Source organism: Amblyomma americanum, chromosome 1 (genome assembly GCF_052857255.1).
Source record: "Amblyomma americanum isolate KBUSLIRL-KWMA chromosome 1, ASM5285725v1, whole genome shotgun sequence".
Taxonomy (NCBI): domain Eukaryota; kingdom Metazoa; phylum Arthropoda; class Arachnida; order Ixodida; family Ixodidae; genus Amblyomma; species Amblyomma americanum.
Genome location: NC_135497.1, coordinates 257189521 through 257201883, shown reverse-complemented (window position 1 = coordinate 257201883; position 12363 = coordinate 257189521). Strand labels below are relative to the sequence as shown.

The window sequence follows — 12363 nt, the reverse complement described above, 5'->3', positions numbered from 1 at the left end:
CCCTTCAGATCAATAACCAATTAATACCGGACTCAACACATGGTGTGTTCTTAACATGCACCTTCACAAAAAACAAAACACGTCCTCCGTTCAACAAGCCATCAGTACATGCCATCAAGTCACTCACTTGATTTGGTGGGTAGTCAGACATCATGCTGGGCTAAGTGAGCTGCATGCTGCGCAACTAGTGCATGCCTTAGCCTTAAACAAAATCCTTTATTACATACCTTACCTTACACTTACGTAGCAACACCTCGCCAAACTATGCTCTGCACTCAACACCCTATATAAAGCCTGACTGCATCTCCCAGTTCACACGTCTAACCAACTCCTCTATGACACGGGCCTTTTCCTGCCTCACCCCCCTTTCGTCAACTTCCATCGGGAGTGCCAGCTTGCCCACTTGTCTGGCACCCATCACGGTTGCTGGATTTTGAGGAAAGCTGGAATACTTTCTATCAATCTCCCTCTCCACACACCTGCCCAACTCTCCCTTCTAACCTCTGCATTGCACCCATCTCCCGGCATGTGCAGCTGGGACTTCATGACGGGGTCGTCATCAGGCCCATGCTGCCCATCATAGCACTCCTTTCTCTTGCACAGTGATGTACACAGACGCCTCATGCCTCCCATACACTGGCACTGGCACTTATGTCATCCATTTCCCTCATCTCCCGGACCCCATACACCTCGTGTGGACCTTATAGCAGCCCTCCAGCTCAACCGCACTAGAAATCATGCCCATCATACACGCCATTCAAACATTCAAGCAAATCTCCATCACAAACGACTACATTATTTACACCAACTCACAAGCCTCTCTCCACTCCATCCAAAACCGCACTATAGCCCTTGACTTACGAGACGATCTTTATGAGGCTCTTCTCGCCTTACGCCCAACCACTGTCACTCTGAAGTGGATCCCTGGTCATTCAGGGGTTTCCGAAAATAAGCCGTGTTATTGGATTGCCTGTGACTTTTGTAACCGGGCTCCGGTGATCCCCTGGGTCAGCCCACCAACGAGTGACAAGGCATACGCTCTCAAAAGCACCCTGAAAGAACTCTACACACAGTTTAGAGAAGATTTTACCTGTCTTCTGGCACCCCACCCCAACCTCACTATCCCTCAAACTCAAGTACTTCACAAAACTAAAAAAAAAAACGCCTCCATCATCCCGGTGTGCCTTTTCCTTTATCATATGCGAGCTGACCCCTGATGTCCCAACTGCCCGTCCCTGTATGCGAATCTTGAGCACTGCTGTCTCCACTGTCCCCCGCCATACAATCCCCACACTATCCCCACCCCCTGTCGCCGCGGTGGCTGGGTGGTTATAGCGCTTGGCTGCTGGCCCGAAAGGCGCGAGTTCGATCCCGGCCGTAGCGGTCAAATTTCAATCGAGGCGAAATTCTGGAGGCCCATGTGCTACGCGATGTCAGTGCACATTAAAAAACCCCAGGTGGTCGAAATTTCCGGAGCCCTTCACTACGGCGTCTCTCATAGCCTTGAGTCGCTTTGGGACGTTAAACCAGACCATAAACCAAACTATCCCCACCCCCCGCTTGTCTCCTTGCGTGACTGGTTGGAGTGCTCCTCACCAGAGTACCAACTAGTCTTAGTGTGTCAGGCTGCCAGCCTGCTGGACGCTTAATTTGTGCACTCAATAAAATTTTTTACTACTACTACAATTACTATTATGAGCACCATTGCCTCGTAGACAGTGTTGCAGGAATCATAGGCTCTGTTTTACAGTGAGAAGTGTATATGTGATGCCCTCTTAGACGTCCGGAAAAGTTTGTACACACATGCTGGGTGAGGATGCAGCACTGTGGAAGCTACAGAAAAAGCGGAGCCTTACGGCCACCTGTGGTGCGCACTCAAACTACTCAGCGCAGGCAAGGGTGGAACACAGTGGAGGCTGCAAGAGAAGGGCGACGCATTTATCTTGGCCTTGAGAGCTGTACTGCACATGCATGCTATGTAAAGCAAATTTCGTATGAAGTGGAAAAAACATTGCATGGCATACACATGCAGTACTGCTCCTGCTGAGTTTAGCACATTATGCAGCACAATGTAAACTTGTGGCAGTTTTTGTTCAATTGCACCTTGTGGCCTTATATTTCTTTGTGAAATACCTGTTGGGAGAAAATATATTAATTTAACATAATTTTGATGTGCTTCTTGTTAGTGTAACTATGGTGTTATTTTCAGTTATGAACAATAAAATGAAAAGCAAAAAAAAATCTCATTTTCATGCAAAAGTTTTACTAGTGCCATTATGAGAGAAGCTCGTGGCGTGTGTTAGTGTGTGTACTCCGAGATGGTACAGAAAACCCCACCAATGGCAAGAAAAATAGGGTGACATCATCAAGCAATTATAGGACACACACAGCCAGCCAAGCACTGCCATTTCAGGGAACCATATATACATGTCGTTCGTCTATATATACTCCCCACTGGCCAACCTCAGTGTGGCGCCAGTTTTGCTGACTACATTCCTACCAAAATTGTCACACAACCTTTTGTTGTAGAGTGTTCCAGATGGTGTCATACAATTTCTCGTTGCATATAGTGTACATCTGCTAGTCATGTTCGAGGCTAGCTTGTGACAAGGATTCGAAGTGATGACATATGCACTTTCAGTTGTATGCCTTCCCAGACTCCTTACCTTTTTCCTTAAAGGGGCTGCGAAACACTGCTTGAACTGATGCCGGTTACACTTCAGATGGATTCTTTATGTCTCACAGATGCTGAATCAAAAATAATTACAAGAATCGATGCATAGGAATGGGAGATACTCAATGAAGAAATTTCAAAATATAAGCAAACAAAATGCTGCCCTCAACTCGATTTTTGTGCAGCTTCCCATTCCCATTTCACTTTCCCAATGACGACATTTAGTGCGACCAATCCATACAACGTATCTGAGCACGTGGCTGGAGTTTGCACTCCATGGTTGCCTGTTCTCTGTAACTCGTTCTTGCCAAGGCTGGCACCGCCGTTTGCACGGTTACAACAACCATGTGAATGCCTAGCTGACCCAGCGATGCTTCATCGTCACGCCGATGGCGCAGAAGGGAACACTGATAAGTGACGTTCCCTGACTTATGGATCCGAACGCTACCGAACTGGATCCGAACTCGAGCGCGAGATGCTGCGATGGTGTGATGGCCTGCGCAAGATATCAGACACGTTTAGCATAGCGCGTACCGCCTACCATTGCTCGTCGCTCCTAGCGTGCTGGTTGGTCACGGCGAGCAAGGAGCGCACGCTGTTGACGGGAACGTGGCGCCATCTGGCGCCGCCGCCCAGTGATCCTCCACAAGCTGCCGATGCGCACTGCTAAATGTGAAACGAACGGCTTTTTTCTTTGCATCCTTCCTTGGGACGGAAACGAACGTTGAGCAATGGCTCGATCAGATCGATTCCGCAAAGCCATTCTCAGATACATATAGAGAGTAGCCATAAGTGTTGCATGCTAGGTCGTAGGATGTTTACAGAGAAACGCAAAGTCCTTCGATGCAAAAAGTAGCCAGAGCCTCTGGTGGTGTATTTTTGTTTTACTTGCTTTACAGCACTTTTGTATGAGGCAAACAATTTGGTTTTGTTGATGTAATATAAACGCAAAGTCCTTCGATGCAAAAAGTAGCCAGAGCCTTTGGTGGTGTATTTTTGTTTTACTTGCTTTACAGCACTTTTGTATGAGGCAAACAATTTGGTTTTGTTGATGTAATATAAAACACAAAAACTTGACAAAACATATCTCTAGTTATTAACCCAATTTGAAGTATATTTACTGTTTGTTCAATCATAAAGCTCCCACTAAGTGATGTCATATCCACTGCTAAAAAGTGCTACTGTATGGTGACACCGTCAGCGCCGTGAATTTGTTTTTGCGAGCTAATTAAAATATTAAAAACCGGAGTATACGTAGTACGATCGATGCTAATAGCATCACTATAACTCATTGTATGCAATCAAGAGGCAAAACAATGCACTGATTTTGTGTTTCTGGGCCCCTTTAAGGAGCGGTTGAGGTGTCCACTGAGATGTGAGAGTTACCTCTTCTTTTCTTTCCTCAAAAGCCAATTTTCATATTAAAGTTCATCGTGCACCTTTGCAGGTGGTGTCATATTATTTCTCGTTGCATGTAGCATAGGTCTTTTGAGTCAGATTAGAGGCTAGCTTGCAACAGAAATTCTAACCTCTGACATGTACCTCCAGTTGTATGCTTTTCCCCAACTTTCATTTCAAAATTGTGCCACAACCTTGCATTGTACAATGTTCCGGGTGGTGTCATAAGAGTTCTCGTTGCACGCAGCATACATATGCTGGTCTAGTTTGAGGCTAGCTCTCAGCAGGTATTTAAACCGAGTGTCCTTGGACCTTTGTAGATTCAGCATTTGTGGAATCAGCGTTCGGAGGCGCATCTTCATTTCATTTCTCAGTGCGCAACCTGCATCGAGGTCGAACGCTCATAATGCTATCATTTTTTTTCTGTGGCAAGGAGTTAAGGATCCCAAAAACTTAAAGGGAAACTAGAGATTTTGGCTCATGTGTGATGGTAATGGCTGGGATCATGCAGAGTCAAGTGGGGTATCAGAATACTGAATCATGTTCTTAGATATGTACTAAGTTCAGATTGGGCTTTTATGCTCTGGGCATTGTTTCTTAATTACAAAGCACTTTTATTGAATCTTTGGGAACCCTGTGTGGCTTTGTTTTCTTGTTTTAACTTTATTTTTATTTTTTTATTTTATTTTTTAAATAAGCTTCAGCTGTTCACAAGACTAAATTGAGTTGGGAAGGGTTGGGAGGTGAAGGGCTTCAGGTGTGTATATGAAAGAAGCCAACAGTCATTGGAACTAGGAAAAATGTCGGAGAATTTTTTTTTCTTCATGGTATTGATGAGTCAGAAGCTTGTTGCATAATCATTTTAGATAACAGATAAATCTACAGCTAAGCAGAAGAAAAGGCAACCATGTTCCACTGGTGAGATGTGAACCTTGGATTTCTATGTCACATGCAGTGCTCTACCAAGTGAGCTGTTGCAGTGGCTGTCTCACCTTCTATTCTTGAATGTATTTATGCTACGTATAGCCAAGCTCTGAGAGTGTCCAGCCACAACACTCCCTGCCATAGCACTGAATGGAATGGGTCCTGTTAAACTACATGTGACGCATAGAATGTGGTTGAATGGGAAAGGCAGCAGCTGTGCGCTACCCCTCCTATGCCTCATATGACATCAGAACTGCCTTCTACAATTTTGAGCAGACAATGTTCAAGAGACAAGGGTGTCCTTAATCTGAAACTTTTGAGCGGCATTGATTAGAGTTTGAAATTATTTGTGTAATCATTTTAGATAGGAAATAACACTGCAGTAAGTAAAAGAAAAGTTAACCACATGCCATTAGTAGGATTCAGACCCTGGTTTCAATGGCTTGGATCCTTTATTACATACATGAGTATATGATTAACAAGTTTTGGCTGTTGATTGTATTTCTTAGTGCTGACTGATAATATTAATCACAATGTAGGAGTGATGCTAGGTATGATAAAGGGATGTCAAATTATATTTTTCTTTGTAAAATAGAGTGGTCTGCTGCAGTGACTTTGTTACATTTATTGGATAGCATGTACCAGAGCGGTGTATCTGGTTCAACTGCTTAAAATGCTGAAATGCATTTTTTTTTCCTGTTTGGAAGGCTGCTAGGCCTTTTTTTGAGCCAGTTGCCTTAGATAAATGGGCCTTCGTTCGGGCAGTTAGGCCTTGGATAGGTGATACTACCTATCCAAGTTATGTGCACTTTTGTTAAGTTCAACTCGCAGCAGGCCTAGCATTCATAGTTACTTATGAGCTGCATGACTGTTTCATCAGCTTTATTTTTTTTTATTTGTGGGTATCTACAGTAGGGAATCGAATTTAAAAATGGGAAGATTTTTTTTTTTCTGCTGCTTTATTCAAACGCATGACATCAAGACTAAAAAGGACTCCGTGATCACCATCTCGGAGTGAATGGTGCTGTAGCCTAGCTTCAGGGATCTGCATGCAGAAAACTGGCTTTATGCACCGCAGTTTGCTTGTGAAAACGGTCCGTGGTGGTGATGCCCATATTTATTTTTGTTGCCTTTTCTAGCTTATAAAAACTTCATTTTCAGTAAAGTAGAGTCTCTGCCATTAGAACATATTTGTCTGTGATGTTTAGATGCTAGCCAACTTCAGTTTGTTCTCACTGTCCCTTTAAACACTTGCTGTTATGAATTATTACAAAGGAATATGTCCACTTGAGACAGCTGGCCTCCACTAAACATAAAGTTTGTTATGAAATGCACAGCATGAGCCCGAAAACCAGACCTTCCTTGACTGATTTGGCAGCTTCCTTTCTTTCCACAGCATGTCAATAGCCGTTGGAGCAGGCAACAGTGGTGATGGCAGTCGCAGTGGCTTCCAGGGTGTTTTCTCATCGCCTACCACAAGTGCAGGTAGCCCCTCCAATGATGTCAGCACATTTATCAACAGCAACCAGAAGCGGGCCCGTGTCCTTTATGACTACGATGCCCATGACAACTCTGAGCTTTCCCTGATGGCCGATGAAGTGAGTTTCTAAACCTTTGAGATTGTCTTGTTGTATCATAATATTCGTCTTGTGTGTCCTCAATGAGAATTGCAATTTCCTGTGCAAACATTATGTGACTTTATGTATGATATGACACCACTAACTGTCACTAAACTAACTGTCCCAGGTGTGAGGGTGGCTAACACAATCTGTGAGCCATCCAAAATGCGCAATGCCTTTCCTGCAATGCAATTCATATGCCTACTCTTGACAAGGTAGACTACAAATTTTTTGGAACTACTTTATCACACCGCAGTTGATATGTGAAAAGGCTTCTGATCCTGCTTTGTGACTGACATTAAGTGAATCTAAATTTTATAATTTGGCAGTGCTGTTGCTAATTCTTCAGAGCATGGCGATACCTGAAGTTAGAGGAGGCTATTGTATTTAAGTTAATAGCAACAGATTCCTGCCTTCTTTTTTGCTGATTCATTTAGAACAATTTCCATTGTACTGAATTTAGCCTGCAATTTTTCATTTATTAAGTACATTTTTACTATCATGTCATCTGTTTTCAGATTTTACATTACAGTAGAACCCCGCTATGGTAAACTCGGCTGTAGTAAAGATGAACTGCAGTCTCATTTCCTATTTCATAGACAGCTTTACTTTTTGTTTATAGTAAAGACTTCTTTAATAAGGAAAGAGCGACTGACCATGGTGATGTACTTCCCGTCGGTACATGACATCATGGCATGCATGCTGTCTTGGACATCTCAGAGCCACAAACACGTAACGGTGTAATCGCAAGGCCAACAGTCGAAGGCAAATGGATACCAAAGACGACAAAACGGAGCTCTTAGAGATGGCTTAACCACCAGGCTCGTGAGCTGATAGGAGAAGGCACCTTTTCGAAGGACTTAGGGGCCATGAGTCGAAGTTCACGGCGTGCACGGAAAAAAAATAAAATTCAAAGCTAGCTATGAATGTGAAATGAATGCGCCGCTGAGAAAGGAAAGACAGTAAGAGTAAAATTGCTGTAAGGAGAAAGGAAGGGGAAAAATTACGGGCGGTTTAGCATTTCTAAGAATATAACATTATGTGAAAGTATGGTTTTTTTGCAGGTGGTCACTACTGCGTCACCATGTATTTCAAAGGGTGATTGAGGTGTCCATTGATCCATGGAGCCAGTTATGTGCCTTTCCTTTCCTCAAAATCAAGGATGTCAACCTTCCGCTGGGTTTGAGAAAAGAAAAGGCACAAAAACTGTCTTAATTTGTAGGTGGTTGCCACCGCATACCCATAGCGTGACTCAGGTGTCCGCTGACCCAGTGAGCCAGTTACGCTTGCTACTCAGAGTCTTCATACACATACACACACCGCTGAGACCCTGGGTGTGCGGCCAGAAGCGCTTTCGCACTAAAGCACTAAAAAGGGGGCGAACATTTGCACTCGATCAACAAGGAGCAAAGGGGTGGCCGCACTGGTTGGGGGGTTTTGCCACGCTTGACTGTGTCGTGCACGTTTCTTAACTGTTGACTCTTAAATTACACTGAGGTCGCACAGGATAGCGTCGTTTTCACGCAAAGCTTTGGTTTTCATGTGGGTTGAATCCCTGCCCGTTTTCATGTGGGTTGAATCCCTTCCCCCCCCCCCCCCCCCCCCCTTTCGCGTTATATTCATAGCCAGATTATAATCTTGAAAAAGTGGTACTTCTACAAAACTTACACAAATTCAAAAGCCAGATTACTTAAAACATGTTAACTGAAAATAATTAGTACATAAAAAGGACAAAAAGAGCAGGATGGAAGGTAACATTAAAGGTGCAGTAAAGAGGAATCTGAACTTGCCTTTTTACCCCGGGAACTCTGTCTACATGTTCCGGGCATTCTTAGAAACTTCGAATTATTGTCCTGTGCAGCCAATTGCCCTAATTAAATCGGATTAAACTCCCCGGCTCCCGCGTTTTTCTTTAACTCAACGTGGTAGGTAGAAGGAGTTAACCAACGCGTCAGCCAGTGCCGTGGCAGCTTGCCGCTCTGCCGATCAGAGCGATGCGTAAATCAAAGAGTCCATGTGTATTTTTATTTCCGTAGGCCTAATTCGCGGCTATATTGTCTGTGACTGAAACTGTTTATTCACAGAAACCTAAAAACAAAATAAAGCAAGAGTGCAGCCGCCACTGGACTGCCTAAAAGGCACTCCACACGTTGGTTGACTGCGCCTACCTACTGCTTTGAGTTCAAAGAAAGGCGGGAGCCGGGACGTTTAATCTGATTTAATTAGGGCAATCGGCCGCACAGGACAATAATTTGCAGTTTCTAAGAATGCCCGGAACATGTAGATCGACTTCCCGCAGTAAAAAAAACGAATTCAGATTCATCTTTAGTGCACCTTTAACTGTTTATTTTCTCAATCAACACTGTGCATTTAGCAAGTAGCCAAAACTACCTGACAGCATCCTCAAAGTCACGCCATCCCCAACAACTGATACGGGGTGTTTCATCTCATATGTTCTGCAATTTTTAAAAATAGGCTTCTTGAATTAGAAGAGCGATTTTTTTTGGCATAGCATTGTCAGTGATGCAGTTTATGGTTTATGGGGGTTTAACGTTCCAAAGCAACTCAGGCTATGAGGGACACCGTAGTGAAGGGCTCTGGAAATTTCGACCACCTGGGGTTCTTTAACGTGCACCGACAGTGCACAGTACCTGGGCCTCTAGAATTTCGCCTCCATCGAAATGCGACTGCCGTGGCCTGGATCGAACCCGCGTCTTTCAGGTCAGCAGCCAAGCGCTATAACCACTGAGCTACCGCAGCGGCATCAGTGGGATAGTGTATGAGAATAAAACCTTTGCAAAATTCTTTAAGTCAGCTTTCTTGCACAGCAAAACCCTCTTTTACCGTGGTGATGCAGACCATCCTAGGGGGAGAAGTTGGGTGCAGTGCTAAAGGCTTATATTCCGTGCATTATGCTGCGCATGCACTGATGAGCAGGACGTTGACACAGCTACCTTTCACCACCCTTCATTTGTGACTGCAGCAGAGGGTGAATTGTGCCTGCAAAGGAGTGGCTTGGGAGCTTAATCCTTTGTGTCATGACAGCAAGAAAGGGGTGTGGCATTAATCCAACAATAAAGCGCTGCACTTTATTTCTTCTCCAAAAACCATTGTGGCTGCCATGGTGAAGGGGTTTGTGCTTTGCAGAGAAGCTTATACTTCCAGAGTTTTGCAAAGTATCCATACAGCTAAGACATGCTAACCAGTAGGCTGGCTAACCAATATTGAATAGTTAACTTCACTATTACCGTTCATCTTCTTATTTATTGAGAGGCATGTAGTCCACCACAAGTATTATTTATATCAGTGTTTAGAATCTCGAAAACACAGTTACCCTCGGTGCTGTGGCCCAACAAATTTTGCCTACATCGTACCAGAATTCTCAAAGCTGATATGGATATTACTTATGGTGGGCTTACACGTTTCTCAATAAATAAGGAGACTAACAGTAATAGTTAAAAAGTTAATTGTGCCTACTAGTTAGCACATCATATCTGTATTCTGGTGTGCAACATTGCTGACAGTGCTATGCCAAAAATAGTGCTCTTCTAACTCAAAAAGCCTATTTCTTAGGTGAAACATCATCTATTTAAAGACATTGATAGAGCCACCGTGGTTATCATGCTCGGCTGCTGACCTGAAAGGTGCAAGTTAAATCTCTGCCACAGCGGTTGCCTTTCGATGGAGCCGAAATGCTAGAGGCCAGGGTACTGTGCAATGTCAGTGCACGTTAAACAGCCCCAGGTGGTCGAATGTCTGGAGCCCTGCACTACGACATTCCTCATAGCCTGAGTCGCTTTGGGACGTTAAACCCCCCCATAAAGCATAAACCAAACCAAAGACATTGCTATAGAAAATATTTTTGCTGGTCCGAGGCATTTTACTCTGGGGGGTTATTTATACTGTATTCTGTAGCATTCGAATTTGGGTTAAGCTGCAGTGAATGCAGTATTCATTTTGTTTTTGATTACCGGTTAGACATACCATGCATTCAAGCATCAGCACATTAAAAAAAAAAAAGGGAAGGACTTCGAACAATGCAGGCTGCCACACTGTATTCCTTGCACCAATATCCAGCCCTTTAATAGAACCTTGGCATGCCTCTTTCACATATGCTTCTGCGGTGCACAGCATGATGTTGGGTGGGTAGTTGTTGCTTTCTCTTTCAGGAATGAAACTGATCAGATGTCAAACTATGAGCCACATGGCTTTATTGTTGAATGGGGCTTCATATTTTTCCACTCACTCTCACTGTAATTGCCAGTCGGCCTTCCTGCCATATCCAGCCACTATACCATGTGACTGAGTGGTCTTGAATGCACTTTATATGAGAACGTTGAAGTTGTATATGTATGTAATTCCTGAATTACTGGGTAAGCCATTGAGTGCTTGTTCTCTTAAGTGTTCCTCTGCCCAAAGTGCAAAGTAAGGGCTTCTCATAGCAGAAGAATGACCCCGATGGGTGAGGCTTCTACCTTCGACATAGCTGCTGCTTATGTTGAACTCAGTCAAAAAACTAGGTAATTTAATGCCTTTAAAAGAGAAGGTGGATTGTATTCAGCAGTCTTTTCAGACAATGTCTGTCCATTTTGATGAACCATGAAGCTTATAAACTTCGTAATTGTGATAGCGGAAATTGTAAGCTGAGCATGAAATGAGGCATTGTTCCTGAAAAGAATGTTTATTTTTTTTAACTAGAGTTTTAATATGCATAGCTAGTTTCTGCCTATAACTATTCTTAGTTGTCAACAAGTTATATCTGTAACAATGGCCGGATGTGCACTTACTAAAAGGAAGGTTGGCAATAGCATGAACAGCTCTCCTCTGCGAAGTGTAAATTTTTTTCTGATTTGTCACTACTTTGAAGCTGCTTCCAATCGCCCTCATAAACTCTGGCATAAGGTTCGGTTGCTCAACTGTGGTGCCACGCAGGTCAGAACTCTGGAGAAAATTGCTAGCAGTGACATAGATTATTCAGGTAATCACCTAGCAGACGGATTAAAAAAGTTTTTGACTCATGAATTGAATTCTTTAGCAGGTACATCTCATATGGCAATTGATATATGCTTTTCGTCCTTATTTTTAGAACCCATCTCTATAAATGAAATTGTGCCAGCCTTCAGAGAATTAAAAAACAGCTCTTGTTGTAATGCAGATAGCATTTAAATACATCCTGTCAAGCTTGTCATTGAAATTATTGCTTCGCCCTGTAGTACACATACAGCTTGTGTATAGAAACTGTGACCTTCCCTAAAATAACGAAGTTTGCTAGAGTAGCAGTCATATACAAGAAAGGAAAATGATTTTGAAAATTTGAAAATTATCGACCGATTAGTATTATGCCTGTCTTCTCAAAAGTACTCAAGAAACTGGTTTTTAAACAATTTGAAAGCTTTTTAAATAAGCATGACATAATTACAGACTCTTAATATGGCTTCGGAAAAAGCCAATCAACAGAGCTTGCTCTTTTACACCAAAAGGAATATATTTTAAGTAACTTCGGAAAAAATAATCTCGTCTTAGTAATTTCACTTATAGACTACAGTAAAGCATTCAGTTGCATCAGTCTTAACATTTTGTTTAAAAAGCCTGAATTTTAACAAATAAGAGGCGAAGCACTACATTTAATTAAATCGTACCTACCATACCGGCAGCACTACATTCAAATAAAGTCCACTCTACGAGCCATTTTGAGCGGCCTACCCCAAAAGAGTATCCTGGGGCCTTTGCTATTTAGCTTATATATTA

The 12363-nt window shown here is 43.1% G+C and overlaps 1 protein-coding gene across 1 annotated transcript in view; it reads left to right on the top strand.

The window, feature by feature from the left end:
* The window catches only part of EndoB (SH3 domain containing GRB2 like, endophilin-B), a 69692-nt gene that overhangs the window by 53545 nt on the left and 3784 nt on the right, over positions 1-12363 (top strand). Inside the window, exon 8 of the mRNA XM_077649084.1 lies at positions 6393-6594. Coding sequence (XP_077505210.1) covers positions 6393-6594 — 202 coding nt within the window. The remainder of the gene's footprint in view (positions 1-6392; positions 6595-12363) is intronic.